At 45.0% G+C, this 16,793-nt stretch overlaps 2 protein-coding genes across 3 annotated transcripts in view; one reads left to right on the top strand and one right to left on the bottom strand.

Annotated features, from left to right (window-relative positions):
• Positions 1 to 764, bottom strand: part of dync1li2 (dynein, cytoplasmic 1, light intermediate chain 2) — an 18,319-nt gene extending 17,555 nt beyond the window's left edge. For both annotated transcript variants that reach the window (XM_066654229.1, XM_066654228.1), the window contains exon 1: positions 654 to 764. In XM_066654229.1, coding sequence (XP_066510326.1) covers positions 654 to 736 — 83 coding nt within the window. In that variant the 5' untranslated portion in view covers positions 737 to 764. The remainder of the gene's footprint in view (positions 1 to 653) is intronic.
• A 5,913-nt stretch (positions 765 to 6,677) lies between these two features.
• Positions 6,678 to 14,919, top strand: LOC136677092 (neurofilament heavy polypeptide-like). Its single transcript, XM_066654497.1, has 2 exons — positions 6,678 to 6,791; positions 12,339 to 14,919. Exon 2 carries the CDS (start codon positions 12,347 to 12,349, stop codon positions 14,168 to 14,170), a length of 1,824 nt encoding a protein of 607 aa, XP_066510594.1. The 5' UTR covers positions 6,678 to 6,791; positions 12,339 to 12,346; the 3' UTR covers positions 14,171 to 14,919.
• The last annotated feature ends 1,874 nt before the right edge of the window (positions 14,920 to 16,793 follow it).

The following is a 16,793-nucleotide window of genomic DNA, read 5'->3' on the forward strand; positions in this document are numbered from 1 at the left end:
TGGAGAAGAGTAAACAACACACAACACTAAAAATAATCAAATTAAAATGACCCTTAAAATGGACAGCTACCGAACAAACACCTACAGAAACAGCTCTAACCCTCGGCTTCTCGAGTCAAAATATCACCAAAACAAAACCAATACTAAAAATGAAAACACGCTCATAAGTTTATAAACAAGCAAACAACGGGAGACAAAAGAAAAAGACAGCAGTTAAACTTCGCGGTTAAAGCCAGTCCTCCTCCAGCTCACAACTCTGACAGAAACCGCCTCAGCTCCAACTCTCCGCTCCACCTTAAAAGGTGCAGCAGCTGCAGTAGACAGCAGGGGCGTTTAAGGTGGACCGCAGAGTTCTGGAGAAGTTGCCGGGCGAGAGAAGTTGAAGTTCAGGCCGGGGTTTATGAGTTTTAAAGGCAGGTTTAGGAGGGTAGGTGCGGTGTATGCACACAACAGAAGAGGATAAGAGTAAATAAAGACGAGTAAAAATGAATAAAAGTGAGTAGGAGTGTTTTCGAAAGAGCTGTGTGTGTGTGTTTTGTGAATGGCCCGCAGTGACACAGCACAGCCCCGCAGTAAAGCCGGCCCCGGGCGCCCGGGAGCGCGGGTGAGAGGGTGTTCGTCCCCGGGTGATGTGAATAAAGCGGCTGGTTTACCACAGGTTGTGTCCCTCGTCCTCCTCGGTGCCGTTCTCCATCTCCTCTCTCTGGACTCTCTGCTCCGCTCCCGCCGCCATCATCTCTGTCTCCCTCAGCCGCCTTCCCGCCCGCTTTCCGCAGGCCACGCCCATCCCGCCATCCCATTGGCTGCCGAGCGGCTCTATTTAAATATGATGTAAATTATAGTGTTTCTCTGTGTACGCCCATTTTCCCGGTTCTGAGACCCATTTAGAGTTGTGTTCTGATTAAAAATAATTAAATATAAAAATGTTAATTTGTAATCAGTATCTCGTGGTTCTGGCTCGGATTATGACACACCGCAGTGAGATACTGATTACTAATGAACATTTTTATATTTAATTATTTAGAATCAGAACACAACTCTAATGAGTCTCAGAGACTGTTTTGATGTTTATTTATTAAAACTGGCATTAAACACACAATCAAACCACTGTGGGCTGGAGTCTCGTGGTGAGAGGAGCATGGGTCAGTTCCGTGATCAAAGCTAGAAGCAGGATGTTCATTGGGTGTTGAGTCGTGGAAAAGTCAAAGGTGAAAAGACGTTTAGAAAAAGAAGTCCCTCTTCGTCTAAATCTCTGACTTGAGCTACATTTGAACCAAATTAAGGTTCAATCACAGCCCAAACCCGACAGGATTCAGCCCAAATCCATACAATGCCTGGTGTTTATTGGGAAATGGAATCTTTATTTGGGAAAATGCTCCTAATATTTGTTTTAATCATTTTTGAAAAACATTCTTATTATCACTTTAATACATTACAAATATTTCTTATTCTGTATAAATACAGTTAAAAAAAACAACATATTTTAATGTTTAAAGGTTTTCTTTTTGTGCCCTGAACTAATTCCTAATAATAAATTTATATAAATTAAATCATTGTTATGAAGGTACCAACGAAGCGGATATTTTTCTATAAGAAACTGATTTAATATTTTGTCTTTTTTTTGTATTTGAGCTAAATATTATAAACAAATGATTTTCATAAAGGTATTTGCACTTTTATTCAAATTAGATTAAACTAATATTTTGTATTTTATTCAAATTAGATTTTAAGGAGAAATGCAGCATTCTTTATGAACAAACGGAACTAAACCCAGTTTTCAACTCTAAATTAAATATTAATTTATTCAGTGGTATTATAATGAGCCGGGCGGCGCTGTCAAATCAGAGAGCGGTTGGAGGCGGGGCTCCCGAAAACGGGCGCGATAAGAAGTGTGGCACTGGGTGGAGGCTCCGCCTGAAGGACCCCGCGCCGCAAACTTCACACTCCAGCCGCGCACCGGGGTCTTTCAGCCCGAAAAAACCCGCCAGCGCCGCGGAGCTTTGGGGTGTCCCTTTAATCTGAGTTCATTTATTAAATAAATTCAATAAAACAGTGACGGGAACGCCTCGGCTCTGTTTCTTTTCTTTATGTTTGTGTTCTGATCAGGCAGCTCGGGGGACAGCCCCATCCGCGTTGGCCTGAATGATGTCATCTTTACTTCTGTATTTTTTTTTTTAAACAAATACAAAAATAGAAGTACATTTTTAACAGAAAACGTTTACAATATTAATTATGTTAAACCTCTAAAGACTTTTATTATTTAATTCGTCGATTTGTTTTTAAATAATCACGTAAATAAAGACATTATAATTAAACTCCATTTAGGTAGATTTTACAGAACTGTTTTAGAGAAAGCTGACCCTGGATCAGTTAAATCTGATACACTGGGGGTAATTATTATTATTAATTAATGACTCGGGGCAGAGGGGTATCCTCAGTGAAGGGAGAATTCTCTGCTTTTTACATTTTTAACATTCATTCATTAATTGTCTGTGACCCTTCTCCAGTTCAGGGCCTGGAGTCTACCCAGAATCACTGGGCACAAGGCGGGAACACACCCTGGAGGGGGTGCTAGTCCGTAGGTGTGAGTGTGTGAGTGAATGTGTGAGTGTGTGTCGCCCTGCGAGGACTGGCGCCACCTTCAGGGTGTGTTCCTGCCTTGTGCCCAGTGATTCTGGGTAGACTCCAGACCCACCGCCGCCCTGAACTGGAGAAGGGCTACAGACAATTAATGAATAAATGAATGAAATGAAAGTGAGAAAATAAATAAATAAATAAATGCTTGACAAAAAGTATAAAAATAAACAAATGAATCACTAGATTTAAAGAAGTCAAATCTTAACCGTGACAAAGACTTTATTAATAAAAACAAACAGTTTCATTAACTGAATAAAGTTAGTGTTTATTTAACAGCGATGACACACATTAATCAACAACTGAATAATGTAATTGTTAAATATATTATTTTAATGGGTGCATTTCTTACGTTCTGGTCATTTTTAATTAAATGATATTTAATAAACGTGTCCAGTTCAGTGGCCCTCGTCAGACTGAGACGGTATTGATCTTCTGTTTCAGTGTGAACACATTAATCTGACACCGCTGTGTGTTTTTAACCTTATTCTGACTCTGGGCCAGTTTTAAACAGGTTTAAAATCTCAGGGTCAATAAAGAACCAGCTGCTGCTTCAGCGAAGGGGAGGACGAAGAGGAGGATGAAGAAGAAATGAAGAGTGTGAATGGAGGGTAATTAGAGCTGAGATCATTGACGGACACTGGGCTACACCTGCTCCTCTTCTGGAGTGTGTGTGTGTGTGTGTGTGTGTGTGTGTGTGTGTGAGGGGTGGGGGTAGTGTGGATACCCCCTGAGGTCCCAGCATATGGTGGATTCTCTGAGATTTCAGATGGACGTTCGGATGCCAGCCGTCAAAGATCAGGCCCAAAAAATAAGACACAAAAAGAATTAAAATACATTTACATCAAAATAAAGCTCATGATTTCATTTTCATCAACTCTGTGTCCCTCAGAATTAAACACACTGTGCTTTTAATGTTGTTTTATGTAAATATATGTAAATGTGTAAATGAGGCACAGGTGGCGCTCCTTAAAACATCTGATTTCAGACGGCCACAAATTCTTGGACATGAAGTGTATATTGTATAGAAAAATAATCCTAAGCCTGTACTTTCAGATATCGGCCGCTAGAGGTCAGTGTCTTTGTGATGAACGTTGTCCCATGTGTGTCGCTCATTTTATTTCTTCTTTCTGTTTTATTTCCTTTATTTCAGAGGAACTGTGTTCATCACGCAGTGTTCATCAAACACAACACACTTCACACACATCAAAATTTTATACCTTCAGCTAACAGATTAGCGATATGGCTAATGTTAGCGTTAGAGTAATGAAAGTCTGAGGATCAAATGTAAACAGTAAAATAAATAATGAAAGATAATGAAGATAGGCCAGTGACAGTGAAAGATTGTGAATATTTAACAAAGCTAACAAACAGAAGTTCAGCAGTGACACTGAGGGGTTTAAAAACTCCAGCAGCACTGCTGTGTCTGATCCACTCTACACCAGCACAACACACACTAACACACCACCACCACGTCAGTGTCACTGCAGCGCTGAGAATGATCCACCACCACATCACACCTGCTCTGTGGGGGTCCTGAGCGCTGAGGAACAGGGGGGAATGGGGGGTAACAAAGTATGCAGAGCAACAGATGGACTACAGATGGAGTGTAGAAGCGAGGAGGTAGTTTTAATGTTGTGGGTGTCAGTATAAGTTGCTGTTAGGTAGTACTAGTATTTGTTAAGATCAGAGATGCAGGGGTGTGCTAGTGTTAGCCACATATGCTAAACCCACATGTGAGATTAGCGCTATGCTAACACCAAGGGTTCAGATATGGACGGAGATGAGGGAAATATTTAACAAATAAAAACACCACTGTCTTCATTTCCCCAAACTCACAGCCACAAAACACCAGGAATGTGTTTAGGCACAAAGCAGCTTCACACACTCACACACACACACACACACACACACACACACAGGGGATTGTATCTGTGAATTCTGGAGACATTAACAACACACTAAAAAAATGATGGCTCTACAAGGGTTCTTTGTTAAAACCCTGAACACTAGAAGAACCTTTTGCATGCGTTCTTCAGAGTGAGGGAGAATGTGCTGTAGATGGTTCTCTACAGCACCTTTAAGAGAAGGGTTTCTCTACGGCACCAAAACAGTTCCTCTGCTGTAACAAGCTTGACATCATAAGGACAGAGGAACCATTTTTGGTGCCGTACAGAACCCATCTCTAAAAGATTCTGTAGAGAACCATCTACAGCACATCCTCCCTCACTCTGAAGAACACTTTAATGATGCAAAAATGTTCTTCAAGTGTTCAGGGTTCTATATAGAACCGTTTACTTTGCTAAAGGTCCCCTGCAGAACCATCCTTTTGTGGAGACATGCTATTAACGTTTCCATATGCACTACTAGCTAACAAGCCAATACTTAATAATGTAATTATTACATTGTGGGGACCAGCTGGTTGTTTCCACAAAGAAGGCAAGTCCCCACACTGTAAGGTTGTAAACAGGTATTGGTCCCCACAATGTAATATGTTCCTGGTATCACCCACCCACACACACACACACACTAGCACATGGCCTTCCACGCTTTACCTGCTCTTACACCAAAGATATCCGTAACAGCGGTGAACAGAGGGTTAAAGACGTGTTTAAAGAGTCTGTGTGGAGGAGGAGTGAAGTTAGGAGCCACATCTGTGGATTTTCCCCTGAAATAAAAGCATGAGCATTGCTTCCGTGTGATGAAAGCTCCTCGTGTCCAGGTCAGACGTAGGGAATATCACAGTTATTTTTATATAAAGAGATTTCTAAAGAAACACGGCTGATGTTTAAAGTAAAACCTGCTGTTGTTCGTCTGACAATTGTGGGGACATTACATAGACTTCCATTCATTTGATGTACTATTAACGCTTTCATAAGTACATAGTTTCACATTCAAATGTAATCATTACTTTCTGGGGACCTGCTGATTGACCTTGCAAGGAAGTCAAGTCCCCACAAAGTGAGTTTGTAAACAGGGTTTTGTCCCCACAGTGTGATATATTCCTGTTACCACACACACTCCACACACCCATTAACACACACACAAGAGAATTACACCCCACTGCCATGTGTCACACTCTTAAGGTGGAAAGCAATATTAAGGACGACCCCTGTCCGGGAATGTGTGGAATTAAACACGGCTAACATTCCCGGCCAAAAGTTTGTAGACGCTTCTTTATCCCGTTGGAACTGAACTGAAACCTGGAGTTCCCGGGCCCTTACTGAAGAACCCTTGGGGAACCTTGTTCTTCAGGCTGATGAAGAATATTTTGAATGTGGTTCTCTGCAGCACCTTTCTTTACAAATGGTTCTATACAGCACCCAAAAGGGTTCTCCTAATGTTACGATGATCAGTTTATTACGGTAATGGAACCATTTTGGTGCCGTATAGAACCATATTCACAGTGAAGACTGGTCTATACACGTAGAACTTATGGTTCTAAACAGAGCCGCTGCCTTTACTAAAGAACCCTGAGGAACCTTTCTACAGTACACTGAGAGATAGAAACTGTTGTGTGTTCAGAGAGAGAGAGAGAGAGAGAAAGAAAGAAAGGAAGAGAAAGAGAGAAATAAAAAAGAGAGAGAGAAAGAAAGAAAGAAAGAGAGAGAAAGGAAAAAGAGAGAGAAAGAAAGAAAGAAAGAAAGAAAGAAAGAAAAAGAGAGAGAAAGGAAAAGAGAGAGAGAGAGAGAGAGAGAGAAAGAAAAGAGAGAGAGAGAGAGAGAGAGAGAAAGAAAGAAAGAAAGAAAGAAAGAGAGAGAGAGAAAGGAAAAGAGAGAGAGAGAGAGAAAGAAAGAAAGAAAAGAGAGAGAGAGAGAGAGAGCACACTGAATGTAATCAGGAGAAGTATGTGGCCTTGGAGGGGGGAGGGTAACAGAGGCAACGGGTGTGTGTGTGTGTGTGTGTGGAGGGGGTGTTGGGGTGTTAGTGGGTGGGTGTGGTTTAGGGCAAAAGGGGTAGTGAGAGGAGGGGAGGGGGCAGACGAGCCACATGGCCACTGCTCTTAACGAGAGAGGGGGGGGAAGGGGGAGTGTACAGAGAGAGAGAGAGAGAGGGAGGAGTGCACAGAGAGAAAGAGAGAGCGCTGAAAGCAGCAGCTGGATCCACACTATCTCCACATTAACAGCTATTTTTTGGGGCTCTCCGTCCAACATCAGGTCAGTGAACTTCACGCGTTTTCACGCACTTTTCGTTTTTACTGAAAAACGTGAGGAGGCTAATAACGAGGCTGCGCTAGAGGCGGAGAAGAGAGGCGCAGATTCGGAGGGTGGATGCTCTCCCTGTTCTTTGTTCTCCGCGTTTCACTTTTGCAACATTTACATTTCCTTCTTCTTTAAGAAAAAAACACTGTTAGACCCGGCGTTTAAGACACTGCTCTTAAAAAAAGGCTTTTGATTTACATTTGAGCGGCTCCTAAAGCAGGACACAGGCGGGGGGTGGGAGCTACAAGTCCAGGCTGAGACGGGGATGAAGTGAAAAGACAGAGAAATGAAGATACAGCTCAGAAAACGTGAGAAAACAGAGTGTGACGCAGTGGAATGTAAACCGTGTGCTGTGGAGGGTCTGGGTGAGGATCTAACACTTCCACCGAGGTGCTCCTGATGATCCAGAGCCTCATGAAGCTGATCACTTCTTAAGCACAGCCTCTGGAGCAGATACCTCCCCCCGGAGCTGATTCTATCAGATTAAAGTTGCTCTGATGCAGGTTTTTTATTCCTCCATCTGTGGCATGGGGCCATGAGGCTGCAGGGGGCGAGAGTGGGAACAAAGGAGGAGAGAGGGAGAGGGAGAGAGGAGGAGTAGGAGAGGGGGGGGGGGGGTACAGTGAGTGGGGCATTTGGCTTTTATAGAGCTTCTTTACCCCCCTGAAGTTGCCCCTTTGCTGCTTTGGTTAAATCACATGCTTTAAAACAGCGTGATGCTCTCAGTGCCGTCGCCTCAAACAGTGCATCAACGTCACAGCGGCAGAACGCACTGAGAGGAAGTTGACATGGAGCAGCTCTCTATGTCCCCCTTAAAACCTAAAGCTTTAATGAGTCACTTTAATGAGCACTGGGCAGATTTAAGGACAAGGCACAGGAAACCTGCCCTGCACTGTTCTCCACCTTAAAACATAGCCAGAGTCCACCTTAAAACCTGCATCACACCGATGTGACACTGAAGAGAAGAGGATCGAATACCTTTAATACGTCAGAAAAGAGCTGTTACAAGCTACGGGCCACAACAGGAACGGTGCGTCTCTTTCACGACTCAGACGTCCACCTTAAAAAACCCCACCGCCCCGTGACAGCAAACAGGCTCCAAACAATGTCCTTCATTTCCACGGAATACGGGAAACTGCCTTTAGATTGGGTTTAACGTTCACCCCGAAAAACCAGAGCTCTCCTCGTTTCCGTGGTGTTCTAGGTGTCGGCTTCACTCCAGAAACCTTCATATCGCCTTTAATCAACGAACAACAGCAGGTTTTACTTTAAACATCAGCCGTGTTTCTTTAGAAATCTCTTTATATAAAAATAACTGTGATATTCCCTGCGTCTGACCTGGACACGAGGAGCTTTCATCACACGGAAGCTTTTATTTCAGGGGAAAATCCACAGATGTGGCTCCTAACTTCACTCCTCCTCCACACAGACTCTTTAAACACGTCTTTAACCCTCTGTTCACCGCTGTTACGGATATCTTTGGTGTAAGAGCAGGTAAAGCGTGGAAGGCCATGTGCTAGGACACTTGAGTCAGCAGAAGAAAGGCTTGCGGTGCTTTATCCTCCGTGAAAGCTGCTGTTCCATGGATTATCAGAGATTTAAAGCAGTTTTGGAGGCAGATTGGGTTCGTTTCTGTAAATCGGGTCTTAAATATTGTGCTGTTCTAAAGCCCTCGGGCTCCGGGCGGCGGAGGAAAGCGAGCCCCTGCGGCAGATGTGTGCTCCTGCATTGATTTGTGGGATGGAGTGGTGCATCCGGCTTCATTTGCCCCAGTGCAGCACTATGGACAGCTCCTAGAGTAATTACCCCTTCCCCTCCCCCTCTTTGTAATTGCCCCTCTGTTGCAGCTCCTATACCCCCCCCCCCCTCACCCCCCACCCCCAGTCGAAGCTTGTGTTTATTAATGGAGTCATTTTATTCAAGAATACCCTGTGATTTATTTAGATCTGTTACTGTAATTAATACACATCTCATCCATTGTAATAAACATCTAATTAGCATCACGTTAGTCTCGGTATGTTTCAGTGTAAATCTGTGAAGTTAAAGCTGTGTTGTTTCTGTTGTTTATTGCAGTGAAGTTAATGTGTCTGTGGTCAAGTCTTAAACAGCGCTTCCACCCCCGTGTTTCACAGGAGACGCAGCACAGAGTGAATGTACTGTTCCGAACCGTGACAGTGGAATGTCGTGATCTGTGTCGTACCGTAACGTTCCGTCCCACCCCCACCTCGTCTTTCACACACACGTCAACATCTGACCTCCTTTAATTCATACAACACTTATTTATGTCTTTTCACGAGATCACGACGATTAAATCTGTCCTTCGAAAGTCCTCTGTCAGCATTTTAGGACTTTTATTTTATAAACAGGAACTTTCAGGGTGTTGAAATGGGATCTTCTGCTTCTCCAAGCGACTGAAAAAGAGGAATAGTCTCACTGTGGTTTAATTAGATCCTTCTTTTTAACTGTTTAACCTCTTAAACCTGTCAGTGATCTGCTCTGGAACCTGCTCTGTGTGTGTGTGTGTTCGTGTGTGTGTGTGTGTGTGTGTTACAGAGCTGTGTGTTGAAAGGATAAGAGTTAGCGTTAAGCGTTGTGTTGTGTGCATGTGTGTGTGTGTGTTTGTGTGTGTGTGTGTGTGTGTTACAGAGCTGTTTGTTGAATGCGTGTAAGTGTTTGGTGTAATGTTTTTATCTAATCAGACGTTTTCCTGGCTCTTATCTCCTCTCTGCACTGAACTGAGCCTCAGACAAACACATAGCGTCCTGGCGCTAACGCGCTAACACAGCTCCACACTGCACTGTGAACTCAGCACACTGTCGCTAATCTTCATTAGCACTAAGTTAATAAGTCATTTTCCTTAAACCACCTTAAACACAGGTCACTCTGTAGATCTACACACTGTACTCCATCTGTTGCTCTGCATACTTTATTACCCATCATTCCCCCTGTTCCTCAGCGGTCAGGACCCCCACAGAGCAGGTGTGATGTGGTGGTGGATCATTCTCAGCGCTGCAGTGACACTGACGTGGTGGTGGTGTGTTAGTGTGTGTTGTGCTGGTGTAGAGTGGATCAGACACAGCAGTGCTGCTGGAGTTTTTAAACCCCTCAGTGTCTGGACTGAGAACAGTCCACCGACCAAAAACATCCAGCCATTGCTGACCAAGTATGCAGAGCAAGAAATGGACATCAGTGTGAGTAGAACAGAGCGACCGGAGTGGACACTGGAGCTGAGAGAATCGGCAGTGAGGGCTGCTTTAATGTTACGGCTGATTGGTGCATATATTAGCACACACACACACACACACACACACACAGAGAGAGAGAGAGAGACAGAGAGAATGAGAGAGAGAGAGAGAGAGAGAGAGAGAGAGAGGGAGACAGAGAGAGAGACAGACATAGAGAGAAAGAGAGAGCAAGAGACAGAGAGAGAGGGAGACAGAGAGAGAGATAGTGAGAGACAGAGAGAGCAAGAGACAGAGAGAGAGAATGAGAGAAAGCGAGAGACAGAGAGAGAAAGAGGAAATATTTGTGTTTGACAAAACAATGAAGTGTAAATGCCGTCCTTTTGTGAGATTTTATAGATTTTATTTTATTTTTTTGTGGGATGTTGAAGGCTAAGACTTTAAGAGGCTCCTCCTCTGGTGAAAATGAGAACTGCATGTGGAACTGTGAACTGACTTCAGTGTTAAATAAAAAAGGTGATATCCATTGATTATTTGCACATACTGTGATTCTTTATAGAGACAACTCCTCACCATTTCATTTCTCCTGATCTCTGAATCGAGACTTGGCACTGAGTGATTTTCTCAGGACACTGAGGTTAATTTCTGTTTTTGAAGAAAGTCTGCTCCAGTTTCTTTGCAGTTTCTCGTGAGAGAGTCGCCTCAAACCCTGTCCTTAAAGCAGAAAGTGTCTGAAAGTGAAGAATGGCGTTCTCTTGGCAGGACGTCAACTCCGCATTCCTCAGTTACACACAACAGCGGCCCTCAGACTTTTACAGCCGCCATGTGAGGCCCTGCCAGTGCCTGGTTTCTCCTCTTTGCTCCACTGTTGCTTACTGATGCCTCCAGAGTTCGAATGGAGATTATTATTAAACTCCTCAGGAGAAACAGCATGAGAGAAAGGGATAAAAACGATAAAGATATTTCCAGCATCAGTATTGAGCCGGCTGTGAGCGCTGGTGAGAAACAGCAGAGCTCTGTTCTTAGTTCAGCTAAACAGGAGTATTATGATCTCAGCACTGAGCCCAGAGTGAGACACAGCTGAGACATATACTCACACTCAAGAGGAGACACGGGGACATTTCTGGACAGTTTCCACCGTGTCTCTGTTTGATCTCGGTGATTGCTCAGTTGGCAGTGTGTGGAGTGTCCTTTAAAAAGGACAGAAATGTTGGCCGTCCACGCGCCGCTAGCTTTCATCTTTCTCATTTACATTACGTTTAATTAAAGTGAAGGTTTGGCCAGAAGTCAAAGTTAGGACACAGAAATCAAAAAGGACTTCTCCTTCACAGGCGGCTGATGTCCAGAGAGAAGTGCCTCCAAAGAGAGCCTCCTGCACTTCAGAAATCAGTTCTGTGCCAGAGAAAGTGTGTGTTAACCTCTTTCACGTCCGTCGATGCAGATACCGCCGCGGTTCGGACCCTGCAACACGCGGGGAGTAGAACGAGGCACGCAGTCCGATGTCCAGCGGGCCTGGACATTCTCAGGCCAAACGGCGCCTGGCTCTAGTCTTTGCCCAGCACCTCTAGTCCACCTTTCTTTTTCCTTCAGCTCCTGGTGCTGCTGGGCCTTGAGGTTAGAGTCTGGTTGTAAAATAATGTCCTGAGTCAGATAAACTATGTCTGTTAACCACTTCGTGTCCATAAACCAAATATAGTACTTTTCCACTGCATGGAGCTACGTTACTCGGCTCTGCACGGCTCTCCTCACTGTTTGGCGCCTGGTACCGGGTCGGCTTTTCACGACCACGCGTGTTGTGTTTGGGACACGTTTCGATCGATTAAAAATGTACTCACATTCATCACAACAACTTTGTGAAAATCAAAAGTTAAAATGCTAGTATTTCTTTGTTTTATTCTTTTGAATATTTTAATATATTTGATATTTGAATTTGAATCTCTCGGGAAGGCTCCGGACCCACCGCGACCCTGAAATGGATTAGCGGTATCAGACAGTGAATGCTAGGTTTAAATCGTAACTCTACAGTAAACGTACGGAACACCCCTCGTAATCGTGTACGTAAAAATGTGCAGAGACGTCTACCACGGTGGGCGCCTTCTTCCCCGCTCCATAATAACCTTATTACTGAGGATCAAGGGATGATCTGTGGGATCTGGGGTTTCTTCAGGTCACGAGTGTATTCCACTTTGAAATCCTCAAACCTGAAGTCTGCTCCGACCCAGAATTCCTGATACGTGCAGGACATGGTGCACAGGCATTTTCCGAGTGTGGATGTTTAACTTTCAGAACTGAACCTAGATTCTCTCTTCTTTCTCCCCAGGACTCATCATGGGAGGCAAACTGAGCAAGAAGAAGAAGGGATACGATGTCAGCGACCCCAAAGATAAGAAGGAGGAGAATGCCGTGGTGGCAACGTCAGCCACGGAGCAGAAGGACGAGTCTCCTGCAGAAACCCAAGCTGTTGCGTCTACAGACGTAAAGGCAGAGGTGAAGGAGGAACCTGCAGCTTCTCAAGAACCATCAGCTGCAGCAGAAGAAACAAAAGAACCTCCCGAGGAACCTGCAGCTGCTGCGGAGGAACCAAAGGAACCTGCAAAAGAGACTGCAGCTGCCCCAGAAGAATCTAAAGCCCCCTCCACGGAACCTGCAGCTGCCCCAGAGGAACCAAAGGAACCAGCTAAGGAACCTGCTGCTGCTCCAGAGGAGCCCAAGGAACCCACCAAGGAACCTGCAGCTGTCCCAGAGGAACCAAAGGAACCAGCTAAGGAACCTGCTGCTGCTCCAGAGGAGCCCAAGGAACCCACCAAGGAACCTGCAGCTGCCCCAGAGGAACCAAAGGAACAAGCTAAGGAACCTGCTGCTGCTCCAGAGGAGCCCAAGGAAAACACCAAGGAACCTACAGCTGCCCCAGAGGCACCTCCAACACCCGTAGAGCCTGTATCTGCCCCAGTAGAAGCTACACCTGCCCTGAAGGAGCCAATAGTTACTTCAGAGGAACCTCCTGCAGCTCCATTGGAAGTTGTTTCTGCCCCAGTAGAGGCTAAATCAGCCCCAGAGGAACAGGTCTCAGAGGAAACAGTGGCAGAACCCGTAGCTGCTCCAGTAGAAGCTGCTGAAGTTCCCAGATTAGAAGTTAAATCTGCCGCTGCAGAAGATGCTCTCATCCCCGAGGAACCAGCAGCTGCCCCCGAGGAACCTGCAGCTGCCCCAGAAGCTGCTTCAGTAGAAGCTACCCCAGAGGAACCAGCTGCTTCCCCATCAGAGCCTGAAGTTATTTCACAAGATCCTGCTGCTACAGAACCAGAACCTGTTCCTGCAGAGCCTGTAACTGCCGCTGAGGAACCAGTAACTGCACCAGAAGAACCTGAAGCAGTACCTGAAATAACACCACACCCTGTTGGAGAACTTGCACCTGAGGAACCTGTTGCTGACTCAGTGGAACCAACTTTACCAGAACCAATAGCTGCAGTGGAGGAACCAGAATCTAAGCCAGCAGAACCTGTAGCTGCACCAGAACAGCCTGAAGAACCTGCACCTGAGGAACCTGCACCTGAGGAACCTGCACCCGAGGAACCTGCACCTGAGGAACCTGCACCTGAGGAACCTGCACCTGAGGAAGCTGTGGCTACTCCAGAAGAACTGGCAGCAGTGCAGGTGGTGGATGAAGCCGTCCAAGAGGTTCTAAGCTCCATGAATGTTCAGCAGATATCGATGAAACATCCAGAAAATGTAGAGGTTCCAGATCCAGAACCAGAGCATCCAGAACCTTCCCAAGAGTCTGAGCCTGTCTTAGTAGAACCTGAACCTGAACCTGAAACAAAATCAGTAAAAAAGAGTGAGGAACCCATCCCTGAGATTGTGATTTCTGAGTCAGTTTCAAACAATGAGCTGTCGGCCGAAGAACCCAGTGCTGCCCCCCTTGGTGAGGAGGAGAAACTGGACAATGGAGAGTGTGAGAAAGCTGCAGTGGAGGAGGAACCCACTAAAGTGAACGGGGATTGTAAGGAGAAGGCCAACGGAGACGCCGACGCCGATGCCGAGGAACACGTGAACGGCGTCTTTCCGGAGAAATCTGAACTGAAAAAGGATTTAACCCTTTCCGCTGACCTGGTGGGCGACTCTGTGGTCAGTCAGGCCATCGACACCATCTGAGGAACCCCTTTAAACCCTTTCACAGTGTGAATTCCTTTATGATGAGATTGAAGAGAACCGTCTGAGGATGTGAGGAAGAACACAGGCTCTCGGAAAATAAAACGACGCCTGTCGTGAAAAAGAAAAAAAAAGGAATTTCTGGTTAACCCAAAAAAAGAAATGTGACCACTGGAGAGAATTAGAGGGGACGAGTGGAGACGGAGGAGAGTGTGTGTGTGTGTGTGTGTGTGTGTGTGTACTGTGTGCTTGGCGAAGGTCGGCTGGTGAATAAATAAACCAGGATGTGAACAATAGTTAGACATAAACAGAGCAAAACTGAAACACAGTGGACCACAGATCAAACCCTGGACATTTAGAAAAACAAAAGAGCGCCGCGAGGAGGAGGAAACGTGTCGTGTTTTTGCGTGTGATTCTGACGAGTGCCGAGGACTGGTTTTATTATTGGATTAGCATTTACTAGCATCTGAGTATTCTCTGATTTAGATTTCACATATCCTTCTCTCCGTCTGCGCCACCAGCGAAGATATTCCAAGATTTTGAACCTGGAGTCCGGGAACGTTGGGTTGGAAAACGATGAAAATGTTAACATTAATAACGAAGAAAGACTCTTGTACCTTTAATACCTTGGTGCTTTCACCTTCACCCTGTCTCTTTCTGAACCCAGAACCAGTGCCTGAGACCGAAGCAGTCTTTTGTTAACTTGTGTTATATTTAAAAAAAAAACAGAAATAAAGTATTTCACATAAAGGTCTGACAGAAAGCGAGTGGCTGTGGTGTTTGGGGGTGGGCCGAAGAAAAGAACACTCGGCTGTGGCCAAAAATAAATATACTTTATTAAAGCAACACTAGGTAATGTTTTTACCTTTAAATTCCAGCTTCAAAATCATTGGTGCTGTAACAGGGCTCAGCGCTACAGAAAGTGTACTATGTGACTCAGGAGCGAGAATAACAAATCTTACCTAGTGTTCCTTTAAGTAGAAAACGTAGGGGGTGAAGACCGAGGATAACTGTGGAATTCAGCAAAGGCTTAGGGATAAACACAGTCATAAAAAAGAGAATCAAAAACAGTTAATGCTAAATCATCCAATCAGGAGAGTCCTCTATGTGGTTACTAGGTGGATTCGGCCAAGCTCCTCTCCCAGTGGTCAGGATTTACACATCAGATTAACAACAGCAGTCTTATTCTACTCCACGCTACAAACCAACCATTACACTGACACCATCCATCTCCTGAGAGTCACTGTCTCTGAGAATCCTAGTGGGCTGTTGGCACTAACACAGACCCAGCCCCCGGGCTCTGAGGAACTCCTGAAACGTAAAGAGCAGTAACCTCTGGTGAGGGGTGGGGCTCCAACCGTAAGGAACAGGGTGTCCTTACCCTTAAAGGAAATGTATAGGATTGTAGGGAAATGCTGTTGTCTCTTTTGGTTACATCCATAAGTTCTGCATCTTTTAAGGTGGAGCAGCGTGTGTGAGTAAGAAGTGACTGTATCTTTTAAGGTGGAGCGGTGTGTGTGTGTGAGTAAGAAGTGACTGTATCTTTTAAGGTGGAGCGGTGCGTGAGTAAGAAGTGACTGTATCTTTTAAGGTGGAGCGGTGTGTGTGAGTAAGAAGCGACTGTATCTCTTAAGGTGGAATGAGGTGTGAGAGTAAGAAGCGACTGTATCTTTTAAGGTGGAGCGGTTTGTGAGCAAGAAGCGACTGTATCTTTTAAAGTGGAGCGGTGTGTGTGAGTAAGAAGTGACTGTATCTTTTAAGGTGGAGCGGTGTGTGTGAGTAAGAAGCGACTGTATCTTTTAAAGTGGAGCGGTGTGTGTGAGTAAGAAGCGACTATCTTTTAAGGTGGAGCGGTACGTGTGTGAGTAAGAAGCGACTGTATCTTTTAAGGTGGATCGGTGCGTGTGAGTAAGAAGCGACTATCTTTTAAGGTGGAGCGGTGCATGTGAGTAAGAAGCGACTATCTTTTAAGGTGGAGCGGTGTGTGTGAGTAAGAAGCGACTATCTTTTAAGGTGGAGCGGTGTGTGTGAGTAAGAAGCGACTGTATCTTTTAAGGTGGAATGGGGTGTGAGAGTAAGAAGCGACTGTATCTTTTAAGGTGGAGCGGTTTGTGAGTAAGAAGCGACTGTATCTTTTATGGTGGAGCGGTGTGTGTGAGTAAGAAGTGACTGTATCTTTTAAGGTGGAGCGGTGTTTGTGAGTAAGAAGCGACTGTATCTTTTAATGTGGAGCGGTGTGTGTGAGTAAGAAGTGACTGTGTCTTTTAAGGTGGAGCGGTGTGTGTGAGTAAGAAGTGACTGTATCTTTTAAGGTGGAGCGGTGTTTGTGAGTAAGAAGCGACTGTATCTTTTAAGGTGGAGCGGTTTGTGAGTAAGAAGCGACTGTATCTTTTAAGGTGGAGCGGTGTGTGTGAGTAAGAAGCGACTGTATCTTTTAATGTGGAGGGGTGTGTGTGAGTAAGAAGCGACTGTATCTTTTAAGGTGGAGCAGTGTGTGTGAGTAAGAAGAGACTGTATCTTTTAAGGGGGAGCGGTTTGTGAGTAAGAAGCCACTGTATCTTTTAAGGTGGAGCGGTGTGTGTGAGTAAGAAGCGACTGTATCTTTTAATGTGGTGTTTAGTTTTGT

The sequence above is a fragment of the Hoplias malabaricus genome, chromosome X2, assembly GCF_029633855.1.
Source record: "Hoplias malabaricus isolate fHopMal1 chromosome X2, fHopMal1.hap1, whole genome shotgun sequence".
NCBI classification, from domain to species: domain Eukaryota; kingdom Metazoa; phylum Chordata; class Actinopteri; order Characiformes; family Erythrinidae; genus Hoplias; species Hoplias malabaricus.